Source organism: Giraffa tippelskirchi, chromosome X (assembly GCF_054371585.1).
Source record: "Giraffa tippelskirchi isolate mGirTip1 chromosome X, T2T-mGirTip1v1.2.pri, whole genome shotgun sequence".
NCBI lineage: Eukaryota > Metazoa > Chordata > Mammalia > Artiodactyla > Giraffidae > Giraffa > Giraffa tippelskirchi.
The window spans coordinates 20,235,668-20,263,564 of NC_137289.1; the positions used below are offsets into that span (position 1 = coordinate 20,235,668).

Here is a 27,897-nt window from a genome sequence, read left to right on the forward strand (position 1 = left end):
CAGTACAGTGTCTGCCATCAAAGCAGTCACATGTAAGAAGTGAAGTCATTCTGGCTATAATTTATAATGCCTCCAACTATAAGGCAGTTTTTGTGATGAATTCTCAAGCAAGTGATTTACATAGTAAAATACTGTCTTTAGAGGAAAAAGTAATCGTTGTCAGTTGAAGTAGTTAGGGATGTTTCATGGAGGACAAGAGAATGGGACAAATAGAATATTTATCGAAGGTGGAGAAAGGGGAGTCAACAGGTAAGGCAGTGGGTAGAGCTCAAGCAAAGATGTAGGACTGGTTACGTATCAGAAGAATTGTAAGAGAGTGAGTAGATTAGCTTGGCTGTAACTGGGAATTCACCTAAAGGGAATTGTAGAAAGAGAGGTGGGGTTTCTGTTGGCTGTAATATAGAGAGGTGAAATGTTTAGAGAGATGGCTAAGGTGCTTCTGTTAATAACCACGATGAATATAATAATAGCAGCCGCCATTTGAGTGATTAGAGATCAGTCCCTCTACTAAGCACTTTATATGTATTATGTCTCTGAATCTTCTAAATGAGAAAGCTGAGTCTGTACAGAGGTTGAAAGACTTGCCTAAGGTCACACATTTAGAAAGTCAGCAGAGCAAAAGTTTGAATCTGAATGTATCTGAGTCCAGAGCATTCAGCTTAACCATTAGCAGTGATGCTCCTGAGAAGGTTGGGGGCTGTGATCTGTGTGCTTTGTCACAGGAGGCCCCTATCTCTATTGGCAGAGGTACTACAGGGGTGCTGAGGTATCATGTCAACATATGGTAGAGAATCTCCAGCCTTGGATTCTCAGAAATTTGTTTCTTCTGAAGAGATCCAAATGGGCCTAGTTCATATGATACCTCTATACTGGGTCTATACAACCCAATGTCCCATTATTTGGTTTCCTCTTTTCTCTTTCCTCAGTATCCTAAAGTCATACTAGGATGCCAGAATCTTCATAGACCACTTAGTTCAATACTCTGATCTTGTTTGTTATTGTTGTTGTTCAGTCACTAAGTCGTGTCCGACTACTCGTGACCCCATGGACTGCAGCATGCCAGGCTTCCCTGACCTTCACTATCTCCTGGAGTTTGCTCAAACTCATGTCCATTGAGTCAGTGATGCCATCCAACCATCTCATCCTCTTTCATCCCTTTCTCATCCTGCCTTCAATCTTTCTCAGCATCAGGGTCTTTTCCAATGAGGTGGCTCTTCGTCTCAGGTGGCCAAAGTATTGGAGCTTCAGCTTCAGCATCAGTCCTTCCAATGAATATTCAGGGTTGATTTCCTTTAGGATTGACTGGTTTGATCTCCTTGCAGTCTAAGCGACTCTCAAGAGTCTTCTGTAGCACCACAGTTTGAAAGCACCAATTATTCAGTGCTCAACCTTCTTTATGGTCCAACTTTCACACCCGTACATGACTACTGGAAAAACCATAGCTTTGACTATATGGACCTTTGTCGGCAAAGTGGTATCTCTGCTTTTTAATTTTCTGTTTAGGTTTGTCATAAGTTTTCTTCCAAGGAGCAAGCGTCTTTTAATTTCATAGCTACAGTCACCATCCACAGTGAGTTTGGAGCCCAAGAAAATAAAATCTGTCACTGCTTCCACTTTTCATTCTTCTGTTTGACCTTCTGTATCCATTTGATCTTTTCCCCTTTCTATTTCATCTTCCATATCTGATCTTATAGGAAGAAAAAACTTCCTGAGACCCAGAGAGGAAAGGACTTGCTCAGAGTCATGGGGTTGCATAAGTGGCAGATCTGAGTCCCCATCAGGCTTCTTTCCACTCAGAGAACTCTGCTAACATTTTCAAAAGGCCTTCTCAATAGAAAGCAACATAGTCAGAATAAGAAATGCGTTTCAATGACTCTGAGTAATTGTTTTAGCTGTCTAAGGCTCTTTAACAATTGAAAAACTTTATCATAGATGATAGGTATCCCTGAATTAAGAAATGGATTTCAGCAATGACTGCTCGGAAATGAGTTTCTGTTAAGTGGACTTAGTAGTCTTATGAACTTTGATAAAATCAGATGTCCTTCAAATGGAAAAAATACTGAATGTGCTGAATAGAATAAAATTGTGCTTATGAATGCAACAAATCTCTAAAACTTACATTTAAAAAAAAGCACATGCTTTCAAAATTAAAACCTTACTCTGAATATGGTTCCAGTTGGAGAACAAATAATAAAAAAGCAATACTCACAGTTAAAAAGCACACTCAGATAATCACAGAGTGGAGGCCAGTTATTCTGGCAGGTGTTCAAGCTACCTTCCTTATATGGCAAACCGTTCACTACTCAACACTTAGAGGCCCTCAAAGGTACCACCACTTTTAATTTTTTTGTCCTTTTTGTTCTGACTTCTAACATCATTTAAGACTCCTTTGCCCAATATTACACTGCCTGTTTTTCTACTTTCCTTGGAAGAAATAACAGTCTAGAAGCCGAAGGCCTGAAATAACTGGTTGCTACTTAATTTTTGCTGCTTTTTCTTGTGTCTGCTGGGATGTGGTGTTTGTCATGCTCTTAAGCAGGGCCAAGAGGGACCAAAAGAGGCAAAGGCTGTCCCTGCCATAGTGAAACATAGTCATTTCAGAAAACAGAACAAAAATCACAAAACAATTAGCAAATTAAAATAATACAAGATAACAGGGGCCTACTGTATAGCACAAGGAACTATTTAATATCTTGTAATAACCTATAATGAAAAGAACTTGAAAAACAATTTATATATAAATATATATATATATATATATATGTATCTGAATCACTTAGCTGTACACAGAAACATTGTAAGTCAACTGTGTTGTTGTTGTTGTTGAGTCACTAAGTCGTGTCTCACTCTTTGCAACCCCATAGACTGCAGCACGCCAGGCTTCCCTATCCTAAGCTATCTCCCAGAGCTTGCTCAAACTCATGTTCATTGAGTGGATGATGCCATCCAAACACCTCATCCTCTGCTGCCCCCTTCTCTTCCTGCCCTCATCTTTCTCAGCATCAGGGTCTTTTCCATTGAGTTGGCTATTCTCATCAGGTGGCCAAATATTGGAGGTGGAGCTTCAGCTTCAGCATCAGTCCTTCCAATGAATATTCAGGGTTGATTTCATTTATGACTGACTGGTTTGATCTCCCTGATGTACAACGGACTCTCAAGAGTCTTCTGCAGCACCACACTTTGAAAGCATCAATTCTTTGGCGCTAAGCTTTCTTTATGGTCCAATTCTCATACCCGTACATGACTACTTGAAAAAGCGTAGCTTTGACTATACAGACCTTTGTCAGCAAAGTGATGTTTCTGCTTTTTAATATGCTGTCTAGGTTTGTCACAGCTTTTATTCCAAAGAGCAAGCGTCTTTTAATTTTGTGGCTGCAGTAACTGTTCTGCAGTGATTTTGGAGCCCAGGAAGAGGAAATCTGCTACTGTTTCCACTTTTTCCATGCCTATTTGCCATGAGGTGATGGGACTGGATGCCATGATCTTCATTTTTTGAGTGTTGAATTTTAAAGTAGTTTTTTTCACCCTCCTGTATCACTTTCATGAAGAGACTCTTTAGTTCGTTTCACTTTATGCCATTAGAGTGGTATCATCTACTTATCAGAGGATTTGATATTTCTCCCAGCAATCTTGATTCCAGCTTGTGATTCATGCAGCCCAGCATGTTGCAATATGCATATAAGTTAAATAAGCAAGAGGTCTATATACAGCCTTGACGTATTCCTTCCCAATTTGGAACCAGTCTGTTGTTCCATGTCTGATTCTAACTTTTGTTTCTTGACCTGCATATAGATTTCTCAAGGGGCAGGTAAGATGGTCTGGTATCCTCATCTCTTTAATAATTTTCCACATTTGTTGTGATCCACACAGTAAAAGGCTTTAGCATAGTCAATGAAGCAGAAGTAGAATTTTTCTGGAATGCCCTTGATGTTTCTATGAACCAATGGATGTTGGCAATTTGATACTTGGTTCTTTTGCCTTTTCTGATTTCAGCTTGTACACCTGAAGCTCTTAGTCCATGTACTGTTGAAGCCTCACCTGAAGGAGTTTGAGCATTACTTTGCTAGCATGTGAAATGAGCTCAGTTGTATGATAGTTTCATAATTCTTTGGAATTGAATGAAAACTGACCTTTTCCAGTCCTGTGGGCACCGCTGAGCTTTCCGAATTTGCTGGCATATTGAGTGCAGCACTTTCACAGCATCATCTTTTAGGATTTAAAAAAGCTCAGCTGGAATTCCTTCACTTCCACTAGCTTTGTTCGTGGTGATGTTTCCTGAGGCCCACTTGACTTCGCCTTCCAGGATGTCTGGCTCTAGGGCAGGGATCACACCATCGTGGTTATCTGGGTCATGAAGATCTTTTTTGTATAGTTCTTCTGTGTATTCTTGCCACCTCTTCTTAGTATCTTCCGCTTCTGTTAGTTCCATACAGTTTCTGTCCTTTATTGTGCCCATCTTTACATGAGATGTTCCCATGGTATCTCAAATTTTCTTGAAGATATCTTTAGTCTTTTCCATTCTATTGTTTTCCTCTATTTCTTTGCATTGATCATTTAGGAAGGCTTTCCTTTCTCTTCTTGCTATTCTTTGGGACTCTTCATTCAGATGGGTATATCTTTCCTTTTCTCCCTTGACTTTAGCTTCTCTTCCTTTCTCAGCTATTTGTAAGGCCTCCCCATACAACCAGTTTGCCTTTTTGCATTTCTTTTTCTTGGCAATGGTCTTGATCACCACCTCCTGTACAATGTGACAAACCTCTGTCCGTAGTTCTTCAGATACTCTTTCTTTCAGATCTAATCCCTTGAATCTATTAGTCACTTCCACTGTATCATCCTAAGGGATTTGATTTAGGTCGTACCTGAATGGCCTAGTGGTTTTCCCTACTATCTTCAATTTAAGTCTGAATTTTGCAATAAGGAGTTCATGATCTGAGCTACTGTCAGACCGGGAACTGATTGTTTACCATGATATGGAAAAACAGTTAAGCATGTTATATTTGCAGGTAAGGAAGAAATATAGGTTGCTGTTCATTTAGGACCCATGGAAGAGGTTGGAGAAAAGGGAGCAGGTATGCCAGAAATGATTCATTAGGTAGAAAGAGAAGATTAGAGATCAGATTACTAAAAAGATCATTGTTTCACCACTGATTTGAAAATTCAGCTTTCATGTAAAATAAACATACCAAAGCCTCTATTTGAATTCTCAGATGTACCAGATAGATCTATTTTCTCTGATGGCAGATAATCTTATACTACTGCAATTGAATACAAGAAGATCCCATGTAAACTTCTCAACCTATCCTAGTCTGATGTATTTATTATTTCAGATGAACATAATGTTTAGTTTATCAATTTTTCATTGGCTATTCTAAGATACTCAAAGAATTTTAAAACTATGAAAACTCTTGGTCTAAAATAGCAAGTGAAAAATAGTTAAAATACTGTCTTCTTCTATTTAGCATCTATTTAGAGACATGTACAGAAAAATAGTTGTAAAAAGTGTTCATATCACAGGGTGTATTCAGGTTTTAGTGCTTAGGGGTCTTTTTTTAAACGTTCATCCTTGTACTTTGAGTCTTTAACATAAAAATGGTAAATGATTTTAAGCTTAACATTTTCTAAAGCAAACATTATAAAGCAGGGGACATGATCTAGTATACACAGAATTATTTTTGTATTCACTCCTCCAGTAACTCATCAATCATGCTTTGAGCAGTGACTGTAATATTGTGTCTTATGTTCAGGTGTTGGGATTGCAGAGATGAATGAAATATGCTTGTCCTTGTTGTATATTGCATATTGGGAAAGACGAATAGGTACATGAAAATTTCTAATACAAAATGGCAATTGCTTTAATATAAGTATCTGTAGGAGCACAGGAGCAGTGGACTCTGCTGGCATTGACGGCAGAGAGGCTTAAAAGCAGAAGCACCATTTGAGTTTAGCCTTAAAGAATGAGGACACTTTCATCACTCGGCCACTCTAGGTGCTGAAGGGAAAGCAATTTCTTCAAAGAGGAAGGAAACATCTAGCCCTATTTCATTATGTAGAGAAGCCACTAAACAGCTTCTTACTTGCAGTCTTAAATGATGCTAATGTGGAAAGATGGGCAAATATCAGAGACCAAAAAGAGAAAGTAAAAGGATCAAGGGAACAAGGGACTTTGGAAGAGTCCTGATCAGGAAGTAATAAAATAAGAACCTGCTTTGAAAAATGCAAGCAGATTTTTCTGAGGAAAGAACAACTCAAAGCTGCATTTAATGGAAGGAAGAAAGTGTGAAAGCAGTCTGCCTAAGCTCAGCATGTTATATTTGCAGATAAGGAAGAAATATGGGTTGCTGTTCATTTAGAACCCATGGAAGAGGTTGGAGAAAAAGGGGTAGGTATTCCAGCAATGATTCATTAGGTAGAAAGAGAATGTTAAAGATCAGATACTACTGTTACTTATTAAATAAATTAATCATAAGCCATAGACAGACACTTATTATCTCAAGGCACCAGAATGCCTAACCACTGAGAGAAGGCGCCCCCAAGTACTGTGTCTTCAAGGAAAAAACAAGGGCTCATTACTCATGGCCTAACAGCAGCTGACAGAGGACATCCTAGGTTTGTGTGGGTGGTAGGGCAGAAAGAAGCAAGAAGTATGTATGTATATCTGTATGTATGTACATATTTATATTATCGATTAAAGGAGAAACCATTTTTTCCTATGCATATTATTGTTCTAATATAATATCAGGTGTTTTACAAAAATTGTTCTATTGAATCCCAGAATGTCTCTAAGGTATAGATACATGCTATCATCATTCCCATTTTACAGATGAGAAAACTAAGTGTTGCAGAAGTTAAGAAACTTACTCAAGGTCAAATAGCTTTTAGGTGGTGAAGCTATAAATTCAGATTAGATTTGAATCCTGTGGTCCCAACTGCTCAACTAGATACTGTTATATTCCCTCTGCTACAACCCTAGTCTCAGTCATCATCAGATCATACTTGTGTAGTGCCAAGAGCTTGAGACTCCTCTTTTCCTACAGAGTTCACAACATTCAGTGAACTTTCTAAAATGTAAATCAGATTGTATCACTTTCTTTATCAAACAATCTAGCAGCCCTCCACTGCACATAAGATAAAAGTCCAGGTTTTTACCGCACAAGTCCCTACAAGACCTCCTCTCTGCCTCTCCAGTCTCAGTCTTCTCTTACTACTCTGCCCCTCTGTGACTGTACTGCAGTTACATCAAGCTTTGGCAGTTCCTCAGCACACTGGAGAAGGAAATGGCAACCCACTCCAGTATTCTTGCCTGGAGAATCCCGGGGACGGCGGAGCCTGGTGGGCTGCTGTCTATGGGGTCGCACAGGGTCAGACACGACTGAAGCGACTTAGCAACAGCAGCAGCAGCACACTATTCTTGTTCTTGTATCATGACATGGCTACTTGCTATTCTACCTAAAATGCTCTTCTTCAAAATCTTCACACAACTGACTGTATCTCATTCTTCAAATCTTGTTTCAGATATCAACTCCTCAAAGAAGGTTTCCCCACACCCTTTAGCCAAAGCAGCTCTTCTCTGCCCCACACCAATACTGTGAACCACCCCTTCACCTATGAAAATAGAAATTACTTGATGACAGGAACTATTGACTTTATGTTTTTCTCTGTAAGTCCAGAACCAAGAACAATATCTGACACATCTTAGGCACTCAAGACATATTTGTTTCCTGAGATACTGGTATCTTTCTTAAAGTGTCATACTCATATGTATATAAACATATATATATATATATATATATATATATATATATATATTCTTTTTGTGAAATATGGCAGCTTGATGTCATCTCATAGAAATGAAATGTACACCCCCCTCCCCAAATTTCATCTCAATGTCAAGACTAATGATACCACACATACACCAAGAAAATATGAAAATGATTGTTACTCACATAATGAGTTATGCATCAAAATAGAGTTAGGCCCCCAAAAAAGAGAAATAATAGTACCTGTGAGGTGATGGGTAATTAGATGGTTGTGATTTTTGCATTCTACAGATGTAGGTATGGATATAGACAATCAAAACATCAAGTTCTATACCTTAAACATAATGCAATTTTAATTTGTCCATTTTAACTCAATAAAATTGAATAAACAATGGGATCAATCTCTATTACAGTTTACCCATGATGTTTGTTTGACAAAGAATTGGATAGTTAATTTAATTTAGACTTGTTTATGGAAAACATTTTGGCAACTGGAGCAGGAGACCAGTAAAGCAGGTTAGTGTCCCACTGAATATCTTGTTCAAGAGTTACTATTGTGTATTCTGAATAGAAAAATGAGTGCCTAGGTTTCGTTCAATGTGTAGAACTCCAGAGAGTGCCATGGTGAGACATTGTATTGTGACTTTAATATGTGTAGAAAATGTGTGACCTTGATTTGTATTTTGGGTATAATCTCTCAGGAGGCAAAAGATTCCGTGAGTTTTTTACCCTAAGTGAGACAACCTTGGATAGGAATTGTTCGACTTGGTCAGAACAGACGGTCAGCCCATTGGCAGTGGCCCAGAGATCTATAAAGGTGTAAAGATGAGGCCAGTTGTTGGCCCAGATATTCTGTGCTAAGATAGCTACCTGAAGTTTGGCCATTTGAGCTGACCTTTGGGTCCTGTCCTTTATCAGGAACATTCTGATGAAGAGATGAAAAGTAGCAACTCTCAAGCAAGCTCCATCAAGTGTGATAGTAATGATAGCACTGATTAAGTGAATGAACTCCCTTTGGTTTCTGCTGTGTTGATCCTAAGGGGCTCCCCATGTGTCCAAGGGATCTAACAGATGAACTCTTGTAGCAGTGTGACATCTGATAGGGGGCTGAGCGCAGGGGAAGGTACCCTCTCCTGAAGATAGGGTATGCAGAGGGCCCAGGGTCAGCTCCATCCTGTAGCAAGGAGGCCTCACTAGCTATGCTGAGCTTGCAGAGTGCTACTTCTGTAATCAAAGGCCAAGTGGGCAGCTGGATATGGAGGGTCATAGGTTCAAGACCTGAGATAGTCTATATTCTATATTCAATATATTCTGTATTATAGTTTATGCTGGACTACCAGCATAGACCCGCAATTTCTACACTACGGTCATACAGCATTGGGCCAAGGGGGGCAGTTCCTTGTATCAGAAGCCCATGAAACTAACGGCCATTGTTGACAGTACGGGGACTCCAGGATACATGCGAGAAGGTTGCTAAAGTTAGCACAGTGAAGGAGTTTCAGCATACCCTAATAGGAGTACCTGTTCTATGGCAATTGAGGCAGATTCTGGAATCTTTTGACACAGGGAGTCTCATTCAAGGCGGGCCTATTTGGAAGTTACCAAGGAAAAAACTGTGTATATGAGGAAATGTTGCCTCTAGAATGAAAAAATGTCTAAAACATGTTGGGCTTGTTTTAACAGCATGGGTACTAAGAACACTAAAAGCTGTTTCTGGACACTGTGAAGACTGGAGCAGTCCTCCATTTACCAGTGAATTTTCAGGAACTTAACTGAAGTGGTGGGATTGTGTAATATGTGTGTCACAGGAATCTCCTCAAAGGAGGATGTCATCAGTTTGAGGTCCTAATTGTGTCCCTGGGAAAAGCTAGAGCTGGTGAAAATATTGCCTTCAAAGACTATGTGAGATGGCAGGTGTGGACACTGGCCCCACTGAGTAGACAGGTGAAGGTATATAATTTCCCTTTGAAGGTGAAGGTCAAGTGTAGCTGAGAAGTTGTTGATATAGGCAGTGAAAACAGCATGCTAGCCAAATGTTTTGCTATGACTGAAAAGTATTTACCAGTTATTCAGTGGAAGCAGTATTATCAACAAAATACATGGAGCCCTAGTTAGTGGGGTCATAACATCAAGGGTACAAGTTCACACTGAGGCCCTGTTCTCATTTTACAGCTTTAAGATCAAGTAAAAATTGTCTGTTAAGTGCAGCAGAAGTGGGGATAATCACACCTTGCTCAGTAGGTTTCCTATAATGGGCTTCCATCTGCGAAGACCCTGCTTTCATTGAGATTGAATGTTTTCAAAAACAACTGAGGTGAAAAGTGTGATTGCAGCTAAGGGAAAAGGTCCATAGGCTCTCATATTTTAAAGGTGTTTATAGGGGCAAAGACTTAATTTTATTACTCATTGAGTTAGATTATCCCCGTGCATTAGAGGCCGTATGGGGGTAATGGATGTTTTGGCTATGGGAAATGTAGGCAAGGCAATAATTCCAGCGGTTAAGGTTAGGTATATCTGTTTCTATTTCATGATCCTTTATTCCCTGGCTGTTTTTAGTAGCTTGCCCAAATGTGGGCCAGAAGAGGAACAGAAATTGATGAGGGGTAAAAACCCAGTTGTCAAACAACTGAAGTGGAATCTGATTATTACACAGAGCCACCGTCCGCACATCATCCCTCTCCCAAGATGGGACCTCTGAAACACACAGAAATACCAAGTCCTTTTCCTTCTCACCAGTGGGATGAAGCGTTCAGGAAGAAATCTTCAGTGCTCAGATATCTTCAGTCTGTAGTTCTCAGTCTTTACCCAGTCCTCATTCCCAGTGTCTGAGTAAGTATGGACTGGCTGGTCTGGGCCCTAAACTGAAAGGATGCCACCTCCCTCCCTCTCACACACCTGACCCTTCCTTTCCTTCCCTCCCCATCATTAGAAAACAGATACACATCTTTTTGCTGCTTGTTGATACTTTAATCATCAACATCTGAGTACTTGGGTCTGTACAGAGGAGACCATCGTTATGTTTGATCCCTGCACAAACGACTATTCTGCCGGTGCTTTTCCTGGAGTTGCAGCAGATTGCTCAAAGTCGGGCTCCAGGTGTGCACAGGGGGTTACTTGGAGAATTGTCAGGAGAAGTGCTGTAAGAACTGTTGTCGGGAGAAATGTTGGAAGAATCCTCCGCGGTTTCTTCATCTGCCATTGGCTGGTTTTTATCCTTCTTTTTATTCTGCCGGTGGTAGTAGAAGACGAGTATCGTCGACTTCTTCCCTTTCTTATTCCTGTTCTGATTCTGCTGAAGGGTTGATTCTACCTTCCTCATGATCTTTTGTATCTGGTAAGAAAACAAAGACATCCAGAAAGACATTAGTGAGGGAGGATGGGAAGGAGAACTTTGAGAGAACGGGTGTGCATTGAGGAGGGGTTTGTGCCAGGCAGGGGCAGGGGGAGTCGTGGGTGGGGGATGAAGAGGAAGAACATGAGTGGGGGCATCTGACCTTCTCACTGTCCAAGCCATTTGACTGATCAGAATCCTTTCTTTTCCTTCCTTTAGCGCTTGAAGCTTGTTCCTCCAAATTGACACTGTCTATCTTAGTCTCTGACTCCTTCTCCTTCACTTCCTCGATTAGGTCCGCCATGTTGTAGCAACAGTGGCCTACACCAAGGCGCCTGGCGTCTCTATATATACCTTCCCGGGACAATGAAGAGCCACAACTGTCAGTTTGATTGGTCAGCAAGAAATTTCTCCAGCCAGTGGTAGCCCTGACACGGCTTGACGTCACAAGGCCCCACCTTCTAAGATCCATGGGGGAGGGGCAGGGTGCAGAGGAGTCTAGGTGCTCTGGTTGAGGAAAGAGAGTGCTTCCTCAAAACCATTAAAGAGCCTTCGCAATTTGACTTTCCGCGTTTCCTCATTTGTCCAGTTCAGTTCTTGTGGTGTACAAGTTAGGGAGCCAGTGTTCCCTCCAAACCATTCCTCATGGCCACCCCCATTCATTGTTTAATTCTGTAGTCTTCTGGATCTCAGCACCTAGTATTTGGTGTTTTTTTTTCTTTTTTTAAACTCTTTACTTTAGAAGTTTTAGATTTCCGGAAAAATTATGAAGAGCATTTCGTATACTCCACAACCAATTCCCTGTATTACCATTGTACATTAGTAGTGAACATTTGTTCAACTTAGTGAACCAACACTGGAAGAGTCTTATTAACTAACGTCTGGAGATTATCAGATTTCCTTCGTTTTTACCTAATGATCTTTTGCTGTCCCAGTATCCCGTCTAGGATACTACACTAAATTTAGTCATTCCATGTTATGCCTTGTTAGGCTCCTCTGCTGTGATAATTTTTTAGTTTTTTTTTTCTATTTTTTAAAAATTTATTTATTTTTTAATTGAAAGATAATTGCTTTATTAAATTTTGTTGTTTTCTGTCTAACCTCAACATGAATCACCCATCGGTATCCTTATATCTCCTCCCTTTTGAACCTCCCTCCTATCTCTCTCCCGCTCCTATCCCTCTGGGTTGATACAGAGCCCCTGTTTGAGTTCCCTGAGCCATACAGCAAATTCCCATTGGCTATCTATTTTGCATATGATAATTTAAGTTTCCGTGTTGCTCTTTCCATACATCTCACCTTCTGCTCCCCTCTCCCCACATCCATAAGTCTATTCTCTATGTCTCTTTCTCCATTGCTGCCCTGTAAATGAATTCTTCAGTACCATTTTTCTAGGTTCCATATATATGTGTTAAAATTTGATATTTATCTTTCTCTTTCTGACTTACTTCACTGTGTATAATAGGTTCCAGGTTCATCCACCACATTAGAACTGACTCAAATGCGTTCCTTTTTATGGCTGAGTAGTATTACATGGTCTGTATACACCACAACTTCTTTATTCATTCATCTGTCAGTGGACATCTAGGTTGCTTCCATGTTCTAGCTGTTGTGAATAGTGCTGCAGTGAACAGTGGGATGCATGTGTCTTTTTCAGTTTTAGTTTCCTCAGGGTATATGCCTTGGAGTGGGATTGCTGGGTCATATGGTGGTTTTATTCCTAGTTTTTTAAGGAATCTCCATACCGTCTTCCACAGTGGCTGTATCAATTTTCATTCCCACGAGCAGTGCAGGAGCTTTCCCTTTTCTCCACACCCTCTCCAGCATTTATTGTTTGTAGATTTCAATGTTGGCCATTCTGACTGGTGTGAGGTGATATCTCATTGTAGTTTTGATTTGCATTTCTCTAATAATGGGTGATGTTGAACATCTTTTCCAGGTGTTTGTTAGCCATCTGTATGTCTTCTTTGGAGAAATGTCTGTTTAGCTCTTTTTCCCACTTTTCGATTGGGTTGTTTGTTTTTCTGGTATTGAGTTATATGAGCTGCTTGTATATTTTGGAAATTAATCCTTTGTCTGTTGTTTCATTTGCTATTATTTTCTCCCATTCTGAGGGTTGTCCTTTCACCTTGTTTATAGTTTCCTTTGCTGTGCAAAAGCTTTTAAGTTTAATCAAGTCCCACTTGTTTACTTTGATTTTTGTTTCCATTACTCTAGGAAGTGCGTCATAGAGGATCTTGCTTTGATTTATATCATCGAGTGTTCTGCCTATGTTTTCCTCTAAGAGTTTTATAGTTTCTGGTCTTACATTTAGGTCTTTAATCCATTTTGAGTTTATCTTTGCGTATGCTGTTAGGAAGTGTTCTAATTTCATTCTTTTACATGTAGCTGTCCTGTTTACCCAGCACCATTTATTGAAGAGGTTGTCTTTGTCCCATTGTCATAATGTTTTTGTCAAAAATAAGGAACCTATAGGTGCATGGGTTTATTTCTGGGCTTTCTACCTTGTTCCATTGGTTTATATTTCTGTTTTTCTGCCAGTACCATTCTGTCTTGATGACTATACCTTTGTAGTATTATGTGAAGTGAGGAAGGTTGATTCCTCCAGCTCCATTGTTCTTTCTCAAGACTGCTTTGGCTATCCGGGGTCTTTTGTGTTTCCATACAAATTGTGAAAATTTTTGTTCTAGTTCTGTGAAAAATGCCATTGGTAATTTGATAGGTGTGGCGTTGAGTGTGTAGATTGCATTTGGTAGTATAGTCATTTTCACAATATTGATTCTTCCAACCCAGGATCATGGAATATCTCTCCATCTGTTTATGTCATCTTCGGTTTCTTTCATTAGTGTCTTACAATTTTCTGTGTACAGTTCTCTTGTCTCCTTAGGTAAGTTTATTCCTAGATATATTATTATTTTTGTTACAGTGGTGAATGGTATTGATTCCTTAATTGCTCTTTCTGATTTTGCATTGTTAGTGTATAGAAATGCAAGTGATTTTTGTGTATTTTTTTTGTTTCCTGCAACTTTGTTAAATTCACTGATTAGCTCTAGTAGTTTTCTGATACTATTTTTAAGGTTTTCTATGTATAATATCATATCATCTGCAAATGGTGAGAGCTTTACTTCTTTTCTGATTTGGATTCCATTTCTTTCTTTTTCTTCTCTGGTTGCTTTAGCTAGGACTTCCAGAAGTATGTTGAATAATAGTGATGAGAGTGGACACCCTTGTCTTGTTTCTGATCTTAGTGGGAATGCTTTCAGTTTGTCAGCACTGAGAATAATATTTGCTGTGGGCTTATCATATATGGCCTTTAGTTGAGGCAGCGTCCTTCTGTGCCCATTTTTTGAAGACTTTTAACCATAAATGGGTTGTGAATTTTGGAAAAGGCTTTCTTTTTGCATCTATTGAGATTATATATGGTTTTTATCTTTCAATTTGTTAATATGGTGTATCACATTGATTGATTTGCGTATATTGAAGAAACCTTGCATCCCTGGATTAAACCCAACTTGGTCATGGTGTATGAGATTTTTGATGTGTTGCTAAATTCAGTTTGCTAAAATTTTGTTGAGGATTTTTACATCTATGTTGATCAGTGATATTGGCATGTAGTTTGTCTGCTTTTGGTATCAGGGTGATGGCCTCATATAATAAGTTTGGAAGTGTTCCTCTGCAAATTTTGAAAGCGTTTTGGAAGGATAAACATTTAGTTCAGTTCAGTTCAGTAGCTCAGTCGTGTCCGACTCTTTGCGACCCCATGAATCACAGCATGCCAGGCCTCCCTGTCCATCACCAACTCCCAGAGTCTACCCAAACCTATGTCCATCGAGTCAGTGATGCCATCCAGCCATCTCTGTCATCCCATTCTCCTCCTGCCCCCAATCCTTCCCAGCATTAGGGTCTTTTCCAATGAGTCAACTCTTCGCATGAGGTGGCCAAATTATTGCAGTTTCTGCTTCAACATCAGTCCTTCCAATGAACACCCAGGACTGATCTCCTTTAGGATGGACTGGTTGGATTTCCTTGCAGTCCAAGGACTCTCAAGAGTCTTCTCCAACACCATAGTTCAAAAGCATCAATTCTTCGGCGCTCAGCTTTCTTCACCGTCCAACTCTCACATCCATACATGACCACTGGAAAAACCACAGCCTTGACTAGACGGACCTTTGTTGGCAAAGTAATGTCTCTGTTTTTAAAAATTGCTATCTACGTTGGTCATAACCTTCCTTCCAAGGAGTAAGTGTCTTTTAATTGCATGGCTGCAATCACTATCAGCTGTGATTTTGGAGCCCCAAAAAATAAAGTCTGACACTGTTTCCACTGTTTCCCCATCTGGTTGCCATGAAGTGATGGGACCAGATGCCATGATCTTAGTTTTCTGAACGTTGAGCTTTAAGCCAACTTTTTCACTCTCCTCTTTCACTTTCATCAAGAGGCTCTTTAGTTCTTCTTCACTTTCTGCCACAAGGGTGGTGTCATCTGTATATCTGAGGTTATTGATATTTCTCCCGGCAATCTTGATTCCAGCTTGTGTTTCTTCCAGCCCAGCGTTTCTCATGATGTACTCTGCATATAAAAGTTAAATAAGCAGGGTAACAATATACAGCCTTGACATACTCCTTTTCCTATTTGGAACCAGTCTGTTTTTCCTTGTACATTTCTAACTGTTGCTTCCTGACCTGCATACAGGTTTCTCAAGAGACAGGTCAGATGGTCTGGTATTCCCATCTCTTTCAGAATTTTCCACAGTTTATTGTGATCCATACAGTCAAAGGCTTTGGCATAGTCAATAAAGCAGAAATAGATGTTTTTCTGGAACTCTCTTGCTTTTTCGATAATCCAGCAGATGCTGGCAATGTGATCTCTGGTTCCTCTGCCTTTTCTAAAACCAGCTTGAACATCTGGAAGTTCACGGTTCACATACTGCTGAAGCCTGGCTTGGAGAATTTTGAGCATTACTTTCCTAGAGTGTGAGATGAGTGCAATTGTGCGGTAGTTCGAGTATTATTTGGGATTGCCTTTCTTTGGGATTGGAATGAAAACTGACCTTTTCCAGTCCTGTGGCCACTGCTGAGTTTTCCAGATTTGCTGGCATATCGAGTGCAGCACTTTCACAGCATCATCTTTGAGGATTTGAAATAGCTCAACTGGAATTCCATCACCTCCACTAGCTTTGTTCATAGTGATGCTTCCCAAGGTCCACTTGACTTCACATTCCAGGATGTCTGGCTCTAGGTGAGTGATCACACCATTGTGATTATCTGGGTCATGAAGATCTTTTTTGTACAGTTCTTCTGTGTATTCTTGCAACCTCTTCTTAACATCTTCTGCTTCTCTTAGGTCCATACCATTTCTGTCCTTTATCGAGCCCATCTTTGCATTACATTTGTTCCCTTGGTATCTCTAATTTTCTTGAAGAGATCTCTAATCTTTCCCATTCTATTGTTTTCTTCTATTTCTTTGCATTGATCGCTGAGGAAGGCTTTCTTGTCTCTCCTTGCTATTCTTTGGGACTGTGCATTCAGATGGGAATAGCTTTTCGTTTCTCCTTTGCTTTTTGCTTCTCTTCTTTTCACAGCTATTTGTAAGGCCTCCTCAGACAGCCATTTTGCTTTTTTACATTTCTTTTCCTTGGGAATGGTCTTGATCCCTTTCTCCTGTACAATGTCACAAACCTCTGTCCATAGTTCATCAGGCAGTCTGTCTATCAGATCTAGTCCCCTAAATCTGTTTGTTACTTCCAGTGTATAATCATAAGGGATTTGACTTAGGTCATACCTGAATTGTCTAGTGGTTTTCTCCACTTTCTTCAATTCAAGTCTGAATTTGGCAATAAGGAGTTCATTGTCTGAGCCACAGTCCGCTCCCGGTCTTGATTTGCTGACTGTATAGAGTTTCTCCATCGTTGGCTGCAAAGAATATAATCAGTCTGATTTCAGCGTTGACCATCTGGTGATGCCCATGTGTAGAGTCTTCTCTTGTGTTGTTGGAAGAGGATGTTTGCTATGACCAGTGCGTTCTCTTGGCAAAACTCTCTTAGCCTTTGCCCTGTTTCATTCTGTACTCCAAGGCCAAATTTACCTGTTACGCCAGGTGTTTCCTGACTTTTACTTTTGCATTCCAGTCCCTTGTAATGAAAAGGACATCTTTTTTGGGTTTTAGCTCTTATCTAAATGTTTGATAGAATTCTCTGGTGAAGCCATCTGGTCCTGGGCTTTTGTTTTTTTGGAGATTCTTGATCACAGCTTCAATTTCAGTGCTTGTAATTGGGTTGTTCATAACTTCCATGAGTCTTGGGTGATTGAACTTTTCTAAGAATCTGTCCATTTCTTCCAGGTTATCCATGTTATTACCGTAACATGGTCATAGTAGTCTTTCATAATCTTTTGTATTTCTGCATTGTCTGTTGTCACCTCTCCTTTTTGATTTCTAATTTTGTTGATATGATTCTTCTCTCTTTTTTTTCTTGATGAGTCTCGCTAAAAGTTTGTCAGTTTTGTTTATCTTCTCAAAGAACCAACTTTTAGTTTTATTAATCTTTACTATTGTTTCTTTCATTTTTTCTATTTATTTGTGCTCTGATTATATGATTTCTTTCCTTCTACTAATTTTGGGGGTTTTTTGTTATTCTTTTTTCCAGTTGTTTTTGGTGTAAAGTTAGGTTGTCTATTCAATGTTTTTCTTGTTTCTTGAGGTAGGATTGTATTGCTGTAAACTTCCCTCTTAGAACTGTTTTGCTGCATCCCGTAAGTTTTGAGTTGTTGTGTTTTCATTGTCATTTGTTTCTAGAAATTTTTTGAGTTCCCTTTTGATTTCTTCAGTAACCTGTCGATTATTTAGAAACATATTGTTTAATCTCCATGTGTTTGTGTTTTTTACAGTTTTTCTTTCCTGTTATTGATATCTAGTCTGATAGCACTTTAGTCAGAGAAGATGCTTGATACAATTTCAATTTTCTTAAATTTACTGAGGTTTGATTTGTGACCCAAGATGTGGTCTGTCCTGGAGAATGTTCCATGTGCACTTTAGAAGAAGGTGTATTCTTCTGCATTTGCATGGAATGTCCTGAAGTTGTCAGTGAGATCCATCTCATCTAATGTATCATTTAAGACTTGTGTTTCCTTATTAATTTTCTGTTTTGATGATCTGTCCATTGGTGTGAGTGGGGTGTTAAATAAAGTCTCCTAGTATTATTTTGTTACTGTCAATTTCTCCTTTCATGTCTGTTAGTCTTTGTCTTCTGTATTGAGGTGCTCCTATGTTGGGTTCATAGATATTTACAATTGTTATATCTTCCCCTTGGATTGATCCCTTGATCATTATGTAGTGTCTTTCCTAATCTTTTGTAATCTTCTTTATGTTAAGGTCTATTGTGTCTGGTATGAGAATTGCTAGTCCAGGTTTCTTTTGCTTCCCATTTGCATGGAATAGATTTTTTTCATCCTCTCACTTTCAGTCTATATGTGTCTTGAGGTCTGAAGTAGGTTTCTTGTAGAAACCATATATATGGGTCTTGTTTTTGTATCCATTCATCCAGTCTGTGTCTTTTGGTTGGGGCATTTAATTCATTTACTTTTAAAGTAATTATTGATATATATGTTCCTATTGCCATTTTCTAATTGTTTGGGGTTGATTTTGTAGATCTTTTTCTTCTGTTGTATTTCTTGACTATATAAGTCCGTTTAACATTTGTTGTAAAGCTGGTTTGGTGGTACTGAATTCTCTTAACTTTTGCTTGTCTGAAAAGCTTTTTATTTCTCCATCAGTTTTGAATGAGATCCTTGCTGGGTACAGTAATCTTGGTTGTCAATTTTTCCCTTTCAGTACTTTAAATATATCCTGCCATTCTCTTCTGGCCTGCAGAGTTTCTGCTGAAAGATGAGCTGTTAAGTGTATGGGGTTTCCTTTGTATGTTACTTGTTGCTTTTCCCTTGCTGCTTTTAATATTCTTTTGTTGTGTTTAATCTTTGTTAGTTTGATTAGTATGTGTGTTAGTGTGTTCCTCCTTGGGTTTATCCTGTATGGGACTCTGTACCTCTTGAACTTGAATGACTATTTCCTTTTCTATGTCTGGGAAATTTTCAATTATAATCTCTTCAAAAATTTTTTCATACCCTTTCTTTTTCTCTTCTTCTTCTGGGATGCCTATAATTTGAATATTGCTGTGTTTGGTATTGTCCCAGAAGTCTCTGAGATTATCCTCAGTTCTTTTCATTCTTTTTACTTTATTCTGCTCTTCAAAAGTTATTTCCACCATTTTATCTTCCAGCTCACTGATCCGTTCTTCTGCTTCACATATTCTGCTATTGATTCCTTCTAGAGTATTCTTAATTTCAGTATTTGTGTTGTTTGTCTCTGTATGTTTATTCTTTAATTGTTCTAGGTCTTTTTTAATTGATTGTTGCATTTTCTCCATTTTGCTTTTAAGGTTTCTGATCATCTTTACTATCATTATTCTGAATTCTTTTTCAGGTAGTTAGCCTATTTCCTTTTCATTTATTTGGACTTCTGTGTTTCTAGTTTGTTTCTTCATTTGTGTAGTATTTCTCTGCCTTTTCATTTTTTTTTTTTAATTTATTGTGTTTGAGGTCTCCTTTTCCCAGGTTTCTAGGATGAATTCTTTCTTCGTTTTGGTTTCTGCCCTCCTAAGGTGAGAAACGTGTATGCAGGTCAGGAAGCAACAGTTAGAACTGGACATGGAACAACAGGCTGGTTCCAAATAGGAAAAGGAGTACATCAAGGGTGTATATTGTCACCCTGCTTATTTAACTTATATGCCGAGTACATCATGAGAAACGCTGGGCTGGAGGAAGCACAAGCTGGAATCAAGATTGCCAGGAGAAATATCAATAACCTCAGATATGCAGATGACACCACCCTTATGGCAGAAAGTGAAAAAGAACTAAAGAGCCTCTTGATAAAAGTGAAAGAGGAGAGTGAAAAACTTGTCTTAAAGGTCAACGTTAAGAAAACTAAGATCATGGCGTCTGGTCCCATCACTTCATGGGAAATAGATGGGGAAACAGTGGAAACAGTGGCAGACTTTATTTTTTTGGGCTCCAAAATCACTGCTGATGGAGATTGCAGCCATCAAATTAAAAGACACTTACTCCTTGGAAGGAAAGTTATGACCAACCTAGACAGCATATGAAAAAGCAGAGACATTACTTTGCCAACAAAGGTCCATCTAGTCAAGGCTATGGTTTTTTCCAGTGGTCAAGTATGGATGTGAGAGTTGGACGGTGAAGAAAACTCAGTGCCACAGAATTGATGCTTTTGAACTGTGGTGTTGGAGAAGACTCTTGAGAGTCCCTTGGACTGCAAGGAGATCCAACCAGTCCATCCTAAAGGAGATCAGTCCTGGGTGTTCATTGGAAGGACTGATGTTGAAGCTGAAACTGCAATACTTTGGCCACCTCATGCGAAGAGTTGACTCATTGGAAAAGACCCTAATGCTGGGAAGTATTGGGGGCAGGAGGAGAAGGCTATGACAGAGGATGAGATCGTTGGATGGCATCACCGACTCGATGGACATGGGGTTGGGTAGCCTCCAGGAGTTGATGATGGACAGGGAGGCCTGGCATACTGCGATTCATGGGGTCCCAAAGAGTCGGACACGACTGAGAGACTGAACTGAACTGAACTGAACTGAACTGAAGGTTGGTCCAGTGATTTGCATAAGCTTTGTATACGGTGAGATTTGTGCTGAGTTTTTTGGTTGTTTGTTTTTCCTCTATTGGCAAGGGTGAGTGAGGAGATACTCCTGTCTGATGATGACTGTATTTGTATTTTTTTTTTGGTTATTTGTTGTTTAGATGAGGCATCCTGCACCGGGTGCTCTGGATGGTTGGGTTATGCCAGGTCATGTATTCAAGTGGTTTCCTTTCTGGAAATCTCACTATTTGATACTCCCTAGCGTTAGTTATATGGTAATCTAGGTTCTTGGAATCAGTGCTCTCACTCCAAAGGCTCAGAGCTTAATCTCTGATCAGGAATGAAGATTCCACAAGTTGTTTGTTATGACATTAAGTGAGATTAAAACAAATACCCCAAAATGAGCAACCAAAGATGAACCCCAGAGAAATGGCAGTGAGATTAAAACAAATACCCCAAAATGAACAACCAAAGATGAACCCCAGAGAAATGGCAGTTACAAAATCAGACAATTAATAATTAAAATAATGAGATATACCCATATATACCCATAGGCAACATCAAAACAGTTGAGCAAAAATACAGTAGTTTGACCAGGCGAACAAAGGAAATAAAAAATTTTATTTACCAGTTAAGAACAAAACTAACTAAAGCACAAACTGGAAAAGAAAACTAAAGCAAGTTGCCAAGTGTGGAATAAAACAGTGAAAACAAATCTAAAAAAATACATTGAGAGGAAGAGAAAGAAAGAATAAACATGCAAAGTTCAATAGAGGTAGATGAAGAAGATTTATATACATCAAAAATTAAATCCAAGGGCCAAAGAACAATAGGAAAGGCAAACAGAGGAATAAATTTAGATAAAATATAATAGGTTTTAAAAAGTTAAAAATTAAAATTAAAAAAAAGAGAAAAGAAAGCTCCACAGAATTGTAAAATACCAATGTAGAGGCAGAGGTTTATAACAACAGTAAAAAGTGTGACTGACTATGCACATATACATATAAACTCATAAGGAAAATCAAAACAGTCCAACAAAAATAAAGTAGAATAGATTGACCCAGCGAACAAAGGATTCCAAAAAGTATATCTATCAATTAAGAACAAAACTAACTACAGCACAAACTGGAAAACAAAACTAAAGAAAGGTGCCAAGTGGGGAATAAAGCAGTGTAGATAAAATTAACAAATATGCTGAGAGGAAAGGAAAGAAAGAAAAGAAAGAAAGAATAGATATGCAAAGTTAAATAGAGGTAGATAAAGAAGGTTTATATACACTCAAGATTAAATCCTAGGGGAAAAGAACAGTAGGAAAAGCACACAAAGGAATAAATTTAGAAAAAAATAATAATAGGTTTGAAAAAAGTAAAAAATAAGAGAAAGAGAAAAGAAGAAAAAAGGGAAGAAGAAGGGAAAAAAAAAAAGAAAACTCCACAGAACTGCGAAAGCCCAGCCTAGAGGCAGAGGTTTATAACAACAATAAAAAATGTGACTGCAAAAAAATAAAACTCAAAAGCTTAATTAGATTTCATAGTGCCAATAAAATCAACAGCTACAACAGAGGGAGAAAAAATAAAATCAGGAAAAAAAGTCCAAATGAATCTACAGAGGAAGTCAAAGCATAAGAATAAGAAATATTTTTCTTGAGTCACTGCTGTTAGAGTTCTTTCCTTTGTTGGGAGTCACAATCCACCTTAGCTTCCTAGGATGCCCTCCAACACTGTGCTGGTCTCTGGACCTGCTGTGGGGGCAGCTCAGATTCTAATCTGGTCCTACTCCTGTATATTCTGGCCTCCAATGTCCACAGCTATCAGAACTAGTGTGTTTTCTTTTGTGGGAGCTCTCAATGTCCTTTTATATATTCCATAGACACAGAGTCTGGCTAGTTGATTGTGTCGATTTAATCTGCATTTTGTACAGCTGGTGGGAAGGTTTTGCGTCTTCTTCCTTAGCCACACTGCCCCTGGGTTTCAATTGTGGTTTTATTTCAACCTCTGCATGTGGGTTTTCCACTGGGGTTTGCTCCTGAGGCTGCCCTGGAGGACTTGGGTCTGCCCCAGTGAGGGCCAGGTATGGAGGTGGTGCAGCTGCTTGGGTCTCAGGGGTTCTGGCAGCACCAGGTACTCAGGGGAGTTGGCAGCTAGGGCAGCAGGAAATCTAGTCCTCTAGAAGAGTATGGCAACCAGTATTGGCCAGTACGCTCTAGTACTCTTGTCTGAAGAACCCCCCTGACAGAGAAGCCTGGCAGGCCACAGTCCACAGGGTCGCAGAGTTGGACACGACCCACATCTGCATTGATCACACGACCTGGCAGCTCTGCCCCAGTGAGGGTTGAGTGTGAAGGTGGCTCAGCTGCCTGGCTTGTGGGGACCCTGTTGGTCCCAAGCATGCAGGGACACTGAATGCCTCCACTGTAAGAGTTATGGCCCTTTCCGAGTCTTTTTTCGATCCTCTTTTTGCTAGTTATAAAAAGGCCTCTTTGGCCAGTCTTTCTCTGTAGCTCTGCTGGTTCAAGCAATAGAGGACTCCCTTACCTGGAGTCCTTCTCTGTTATTTGGCACATAGAGGGGCCCTCGCTGGGGTCTACTCTGTAGATCGGCACGTCAGGCACTTAAAGGGGCGCACTGGGTGGGTTCCTACTCTGTATTTCAGTGAGTCAGGTGTTTGATGGGCCAGCCTCTCTATTGTTCAGCTGTGGATGCTGATATCTAGGGGGAGAGGCTATGGTGATGGATCCAGCACCCACGCGTGACTCAGCAGTATCACCTTGCTTCCATGGCTGCCCGGTTTTTCTCCACAGGCATTTCCCACCACAGTCTCCCACCTCACATCTCCTTGATCCGTCTTTCCACAGTCAACAGCAGCCCTCGTGCTGGGATTGCTCCACAATCCCTAAATTCCAGCTCTCAGGCGCTGTGCCTTCCAGGGGACCTACAGCCCTATCTGGGGTATGTATGGCTGCGGCAAGGACTGTCTTCTCATTCCATTTAGGTTGCCAAAGATCAGCCGTTTCACTCTCAGCCTTAAATCTTTCTCCTCTGACTCAGACAGTTGCCCTGATGTGGGGATTGGACCCCTGCTTCAGTTCCCCCACGCGCCAAAGACAGGTCCAGTCCTACTGACACTACTGTTTCTCCTTGTTCCTTTGTCGTACCAAGTTTTGTGTGGTTCTGTATGTTATTTTCCACTGGTCAGGTACTCCTCTCTGCTCTCAGCTGGTGTTCTGCATGCACTTCTGTGTCTGAAAGTGTATTCCTGATGTATCCATGGAGAGAGATGTACTCCACGTCCAGCTACTCCTCCGCCATCTTGTTCTCCCATCCTAGATTTCTTGTTTCTGAGGACCTTGACAATTTGGAGTTTTGTGCTTTCGTTTTTGCATTAGATTCTGAGTCATTATTGATCTTATCATGAAAAGTTTTTATAAGTTTCTCCTTCCAGAGAACCTCAAATCAAGTTAGTACTATCAGTGTTATGGACCTCCCCATGGCAATGGTTGATTTCCTCTCTTGGCTTTGTCACAGAGGTGACACACATGTTCCTCTCTAATCCCACAAGATCAAGCTCATTTGTATTTGACAGGCATAGGTGGAAGCAGCAGGAGCATTTTGTAAAGTACTTGTGAATCCACCTGCCATTGCAGCAGATGCAGGAGACGCAGATTGGATCCCCTGGAGGGGGCAGTGGCAACCTACTCCAGTATGCTTGCCTGGGAAATCCTATGGATCCTGGCTGGCTACAGTTTGTGAGGTCACAAAGAATCAGACATGACTGACCCCAACACATAAACACACACACACACACACACACACACACACACATTTACTCTCAGAGGCATGACTTCAGCAGCCCACACAGTAACTGATTTCTACCATATGAGTGACTGCCCTGTCTATTGAATAGACTATCAGTTTTTCTCCTGAATTCTGTATTGAAAGGGGACCAACACATGGTTGAGACGCAACCAGTGTTCACAATGTAAGCATTGTTTCTTTGAGGTTAGTATTAGTCATGGGTTAGTTTGGAATCGATACACATGATTCAACCTGAGACTCACACATAAGTCTGGGTTGAGATAGAGAATTAAGAACTGCTTTAAGGAGGGTCCCAATGCAATAATCCTTTCCCTATAAGCCTACTGGCTAAACTGATTTATGTTGGTCAGAGCTTTAGCAGGCACTCACAAATGCAGCACAAAGAAGCAAGGTGAAAGCACAAGCTAGCCAGACGGCAGTAGGTCAAAGTGCTTGTTCCCCAGCATACAGCAGAGCAAGTTCGAAAGCCAAAGAAGAGAGAAAAGACACCAGGTGGTAAGGGACAGCATCTCAGTATTCTGCTCTTGGGGCCAATTGCTGCCATCACTCCACAGAGACAGGATGGATCCTTCAACGGCAATTCAGTTTGGATATCGAAACCAACTGATGACACATACTCCAGAGAGAATGAAAATATTCATCACTCACATAATGAGTTTTTCTGGGGAGAGCAGAGCAAGCTCTCAAGAAGGTTGAAGAATAGCTGAATAGAGCAGAGGAAGGAGACTGACTTGGCTTTTATGGTGGTAAAAGGGGATACAGCTGGAGAGTTCTACATATAGGTCAGGGCTTGGATGGTCTGAACTTCCTTTTGGCCCAAAGGCAAGAGTACCTGGGCTTTCTTATCGGATATAGGTAATTAGGGGAAGAGCTGTGCTGGGGCTCTTTTACACAATAATGTTATGTATATGTATGGTGTTTAGCACAGTTTTGAATTTAAAGAGCCATTATAACCAATCTTCTCATACTGTTTTCAGTTAAACTGCTTTTCACTAGATTTGTTGTTGTTCAGTCACTCATTCATGTCCAACTCTGCAACCCCATGGACTGTAGCACGCCAGGCTTCCCTGTCCTTTACCATCTCCTGGAGTTTGCTCAAACTCATGTCCATTGAGTCAGTGATGCCCTCCAACCATCTCATCCCATGTCGTCCCCTTCTCCTGCCTTCAATCTTTCTCAGCATCAAGGTCTTTTCCAATGAGTTGGTTCTTCGCCTCAGGTGGCCAAAGTAATGGAGCTTCAGCTTCAGCATCAGTCCTTCCAATGAATATTCAGGACTTATTTCCTTTAGGATTGACTGGTTTGATCTCCTTGCAGTCCATGGGACTCTCAAGAGTCTTCTCAAACACCACAGTTCAAAAGCCTCAATTATTCAGCGCTCAGCTTTGTTTATGGTACAACTCTCACATCCATCTGTGACTACTGGAAAAATCATAGCTTTGATTAGACTCACCTTTGTCAGCAAAGTAATGTCTCTGCTTTTTCATGTGCAGTCTAGGTTGGTCATAGGTTTTCTTCCAAGGAGGAAGCGTCTTTTAATTTCATGAAGGTAGTCACCGTCTGCAATGATTTTGGAGCCTAAGAAACTTTCAGGTGGTGAAGCTATAAATTGAGACTAGACTTGAAATCCTGTGATACCAAATGCTCATCTAGATACTGTTATATTCCCTCTGTTACAACCCTAGTCTCAGTTATCATCAGATCATACTTGTGTAGTTGCAAGAGCCTGAGATTCCTCTGTTCCTACCGAGTTCACAACATTCATTGAACTTTCTACAACATAAATCAGACTGTATCACTTTCTTTTTCAAACTATCTAGCAGCCCTCCACTGCACATAAGATAAAATTCACGTTCTTACCCCACAAGTCCCTACAAGACCTCATCTCTGCCTCTCCAGTCTCAGTCTTCTCTCTCTGCTCTGCCCTTCTCTGACTGATTTCAATTTACACTCAACCTTTGGCAGTTCCTCAGCACACTGTTCTTGTTCTTGCTTCATGACATGGTAACTTGCTCTTCTACATAAAAGGCTCTTTTTCCAAATCTTCACACAACTGACTGTATCTCATTCTTCAAATCTTGTTTCAGATATCAACTCTTCAGAGAAGGTTTCCCCACACCCTTTTAGCCAAAGCAACTCTCCTCTGTGCCACACTGATACCATGAACCACCCCTTCACTCGTGAAAATAAAAAGTACTTGATCACAGGAAGTATTGACTTTATGTCCTTCTCTGTAAGTCCAGAACCAAGTACAATATCTGACACATCTTAGGCACTCAAGATGTATTTGTTTCCTGAAAAACTGATATCTTTCTTAAAGTGTCATACTCATATGTGCATATATATATATGTATACACACACACACACGCACACACAAACACACACACACATGCTTTTTGTGAAATACGGGAGCTTGATGTCATCTCATAGAAGTGTAATGTACACCCGCCCCCAAATTTCTTCTCAATGTCAAGACTGATGATGCCATACATACACCAAAAAAATATGAAAATGATTGTTACTCACATAATCAGTTATGCATCAAAAATAGAGTTAGGCCAAAGAAAAAAGAGAAAGAATAGTAACTGTGTGGTGATGGGTCATTAGATGATTGTGATTCTTTCATTCTATAGATGTAGGTATAGATGTATATTCAACTGAACCATCAAGTTCTGCACCTTAAACATATGCAATGTTTATTTGTCCATTTTAGCTCAATAAAATTAATAAACAATGGGATCACTCTCTATTACAATTTACCCATGATATTTGTTTGGTAACTAAAGAATACCATGCTTTATTTAACTTGTACTTGTTTATGGACACCATTGTGGCTCCTGCATTGTGAGAGCAGTAAAGGTGGTGAGTTTTCCATTGAATATCTTGTTCAGGAACTAGTATTTTGTGTTCTGAAAAGCAAAATGAGTGTCTGGGTTTCTCTTATTGTGTAGAACTCCAAAGAGGAAAAGGAGTGCCATGGTGAGACATTGTATTGTGGCTTTAATATGTGTGGGAAATGTGTGACCTTGGTTTACATTTTGGGTATAATTTACCGGGAAGCAAGAGATTGCGTGAGTTCTTAACCCTAAATGAGACAACCTTGGAGAGGAATTGTTTGACTTGACCAGAAGAGACAGTCAGCCCATTGGCAGTGGCTCAAAAATCTATAAAGGTATGAAGATGAGGCCAACTGTTGGCCCAGACATCCTCTTCTAAGGTAGATGCCTCATGCTGGCCCTTTGATCTGACCTCTGGGTCCTGTCCTTTATCAGGAACATACTGATGAAGAGATGAAAAGTAGCAGCTCTCAAGTAAGCTCCATCAGGATTGATAGTG

General features: G+C 40.0%; 2 protein-coding genes across 3 annotated transcripts in view; one reads left to right on the forward strand and one right to left on the reverse strand.

Annotated features, from left to right (window-relative positions):
* The window catches only part of HS6ST2 (heparan sulfate 6-O-sulfotransferase 2), a 348,242-nt gene that overhangs the window by 109,195 nt on the left and 211,150 nt on the right, over positions 1–27,897 (forward strand). The window lies entirely within an intron of this gene.
* LOC145535392 (uncharacterized) lies at positions 10,262–11,411 on the reverse strand. Its single transcript, XM_081563816.1, has 2 exons — positions 11,252–11,411; positions 10,262–11,088 (listed from the first exon to the last, which is right to left on the reverse strand). Exons 1-2 carry the CDS (start codon positions 11,390–11,392, stop codon positions 10,837–10,839), a joined length of 393 nt encoding a protein of 130 aa, XP_081419942.1. The 5' UTR covers positions 11,393–11,411; the 3' UTR covers positions 10,262–10,836.

Bases quoted from the DNA above. Each gene is read 5' to 3' on its own strand.
- LOC145535392 (XM_081563816.1), bottom strand. From the start codon at position 11,392: ATGGCGGACCTAATCGAGGAAGTGAAGGAGAAGGAGTCAGAGACTAAG. The intron at 11,089-11,251 runs GTCAGATGCCCC...TTTTCTTACCAG, and splicing joins ATGGCTTGGACAGTGAGAAG to ATACAAAAGATCATGAGGAA.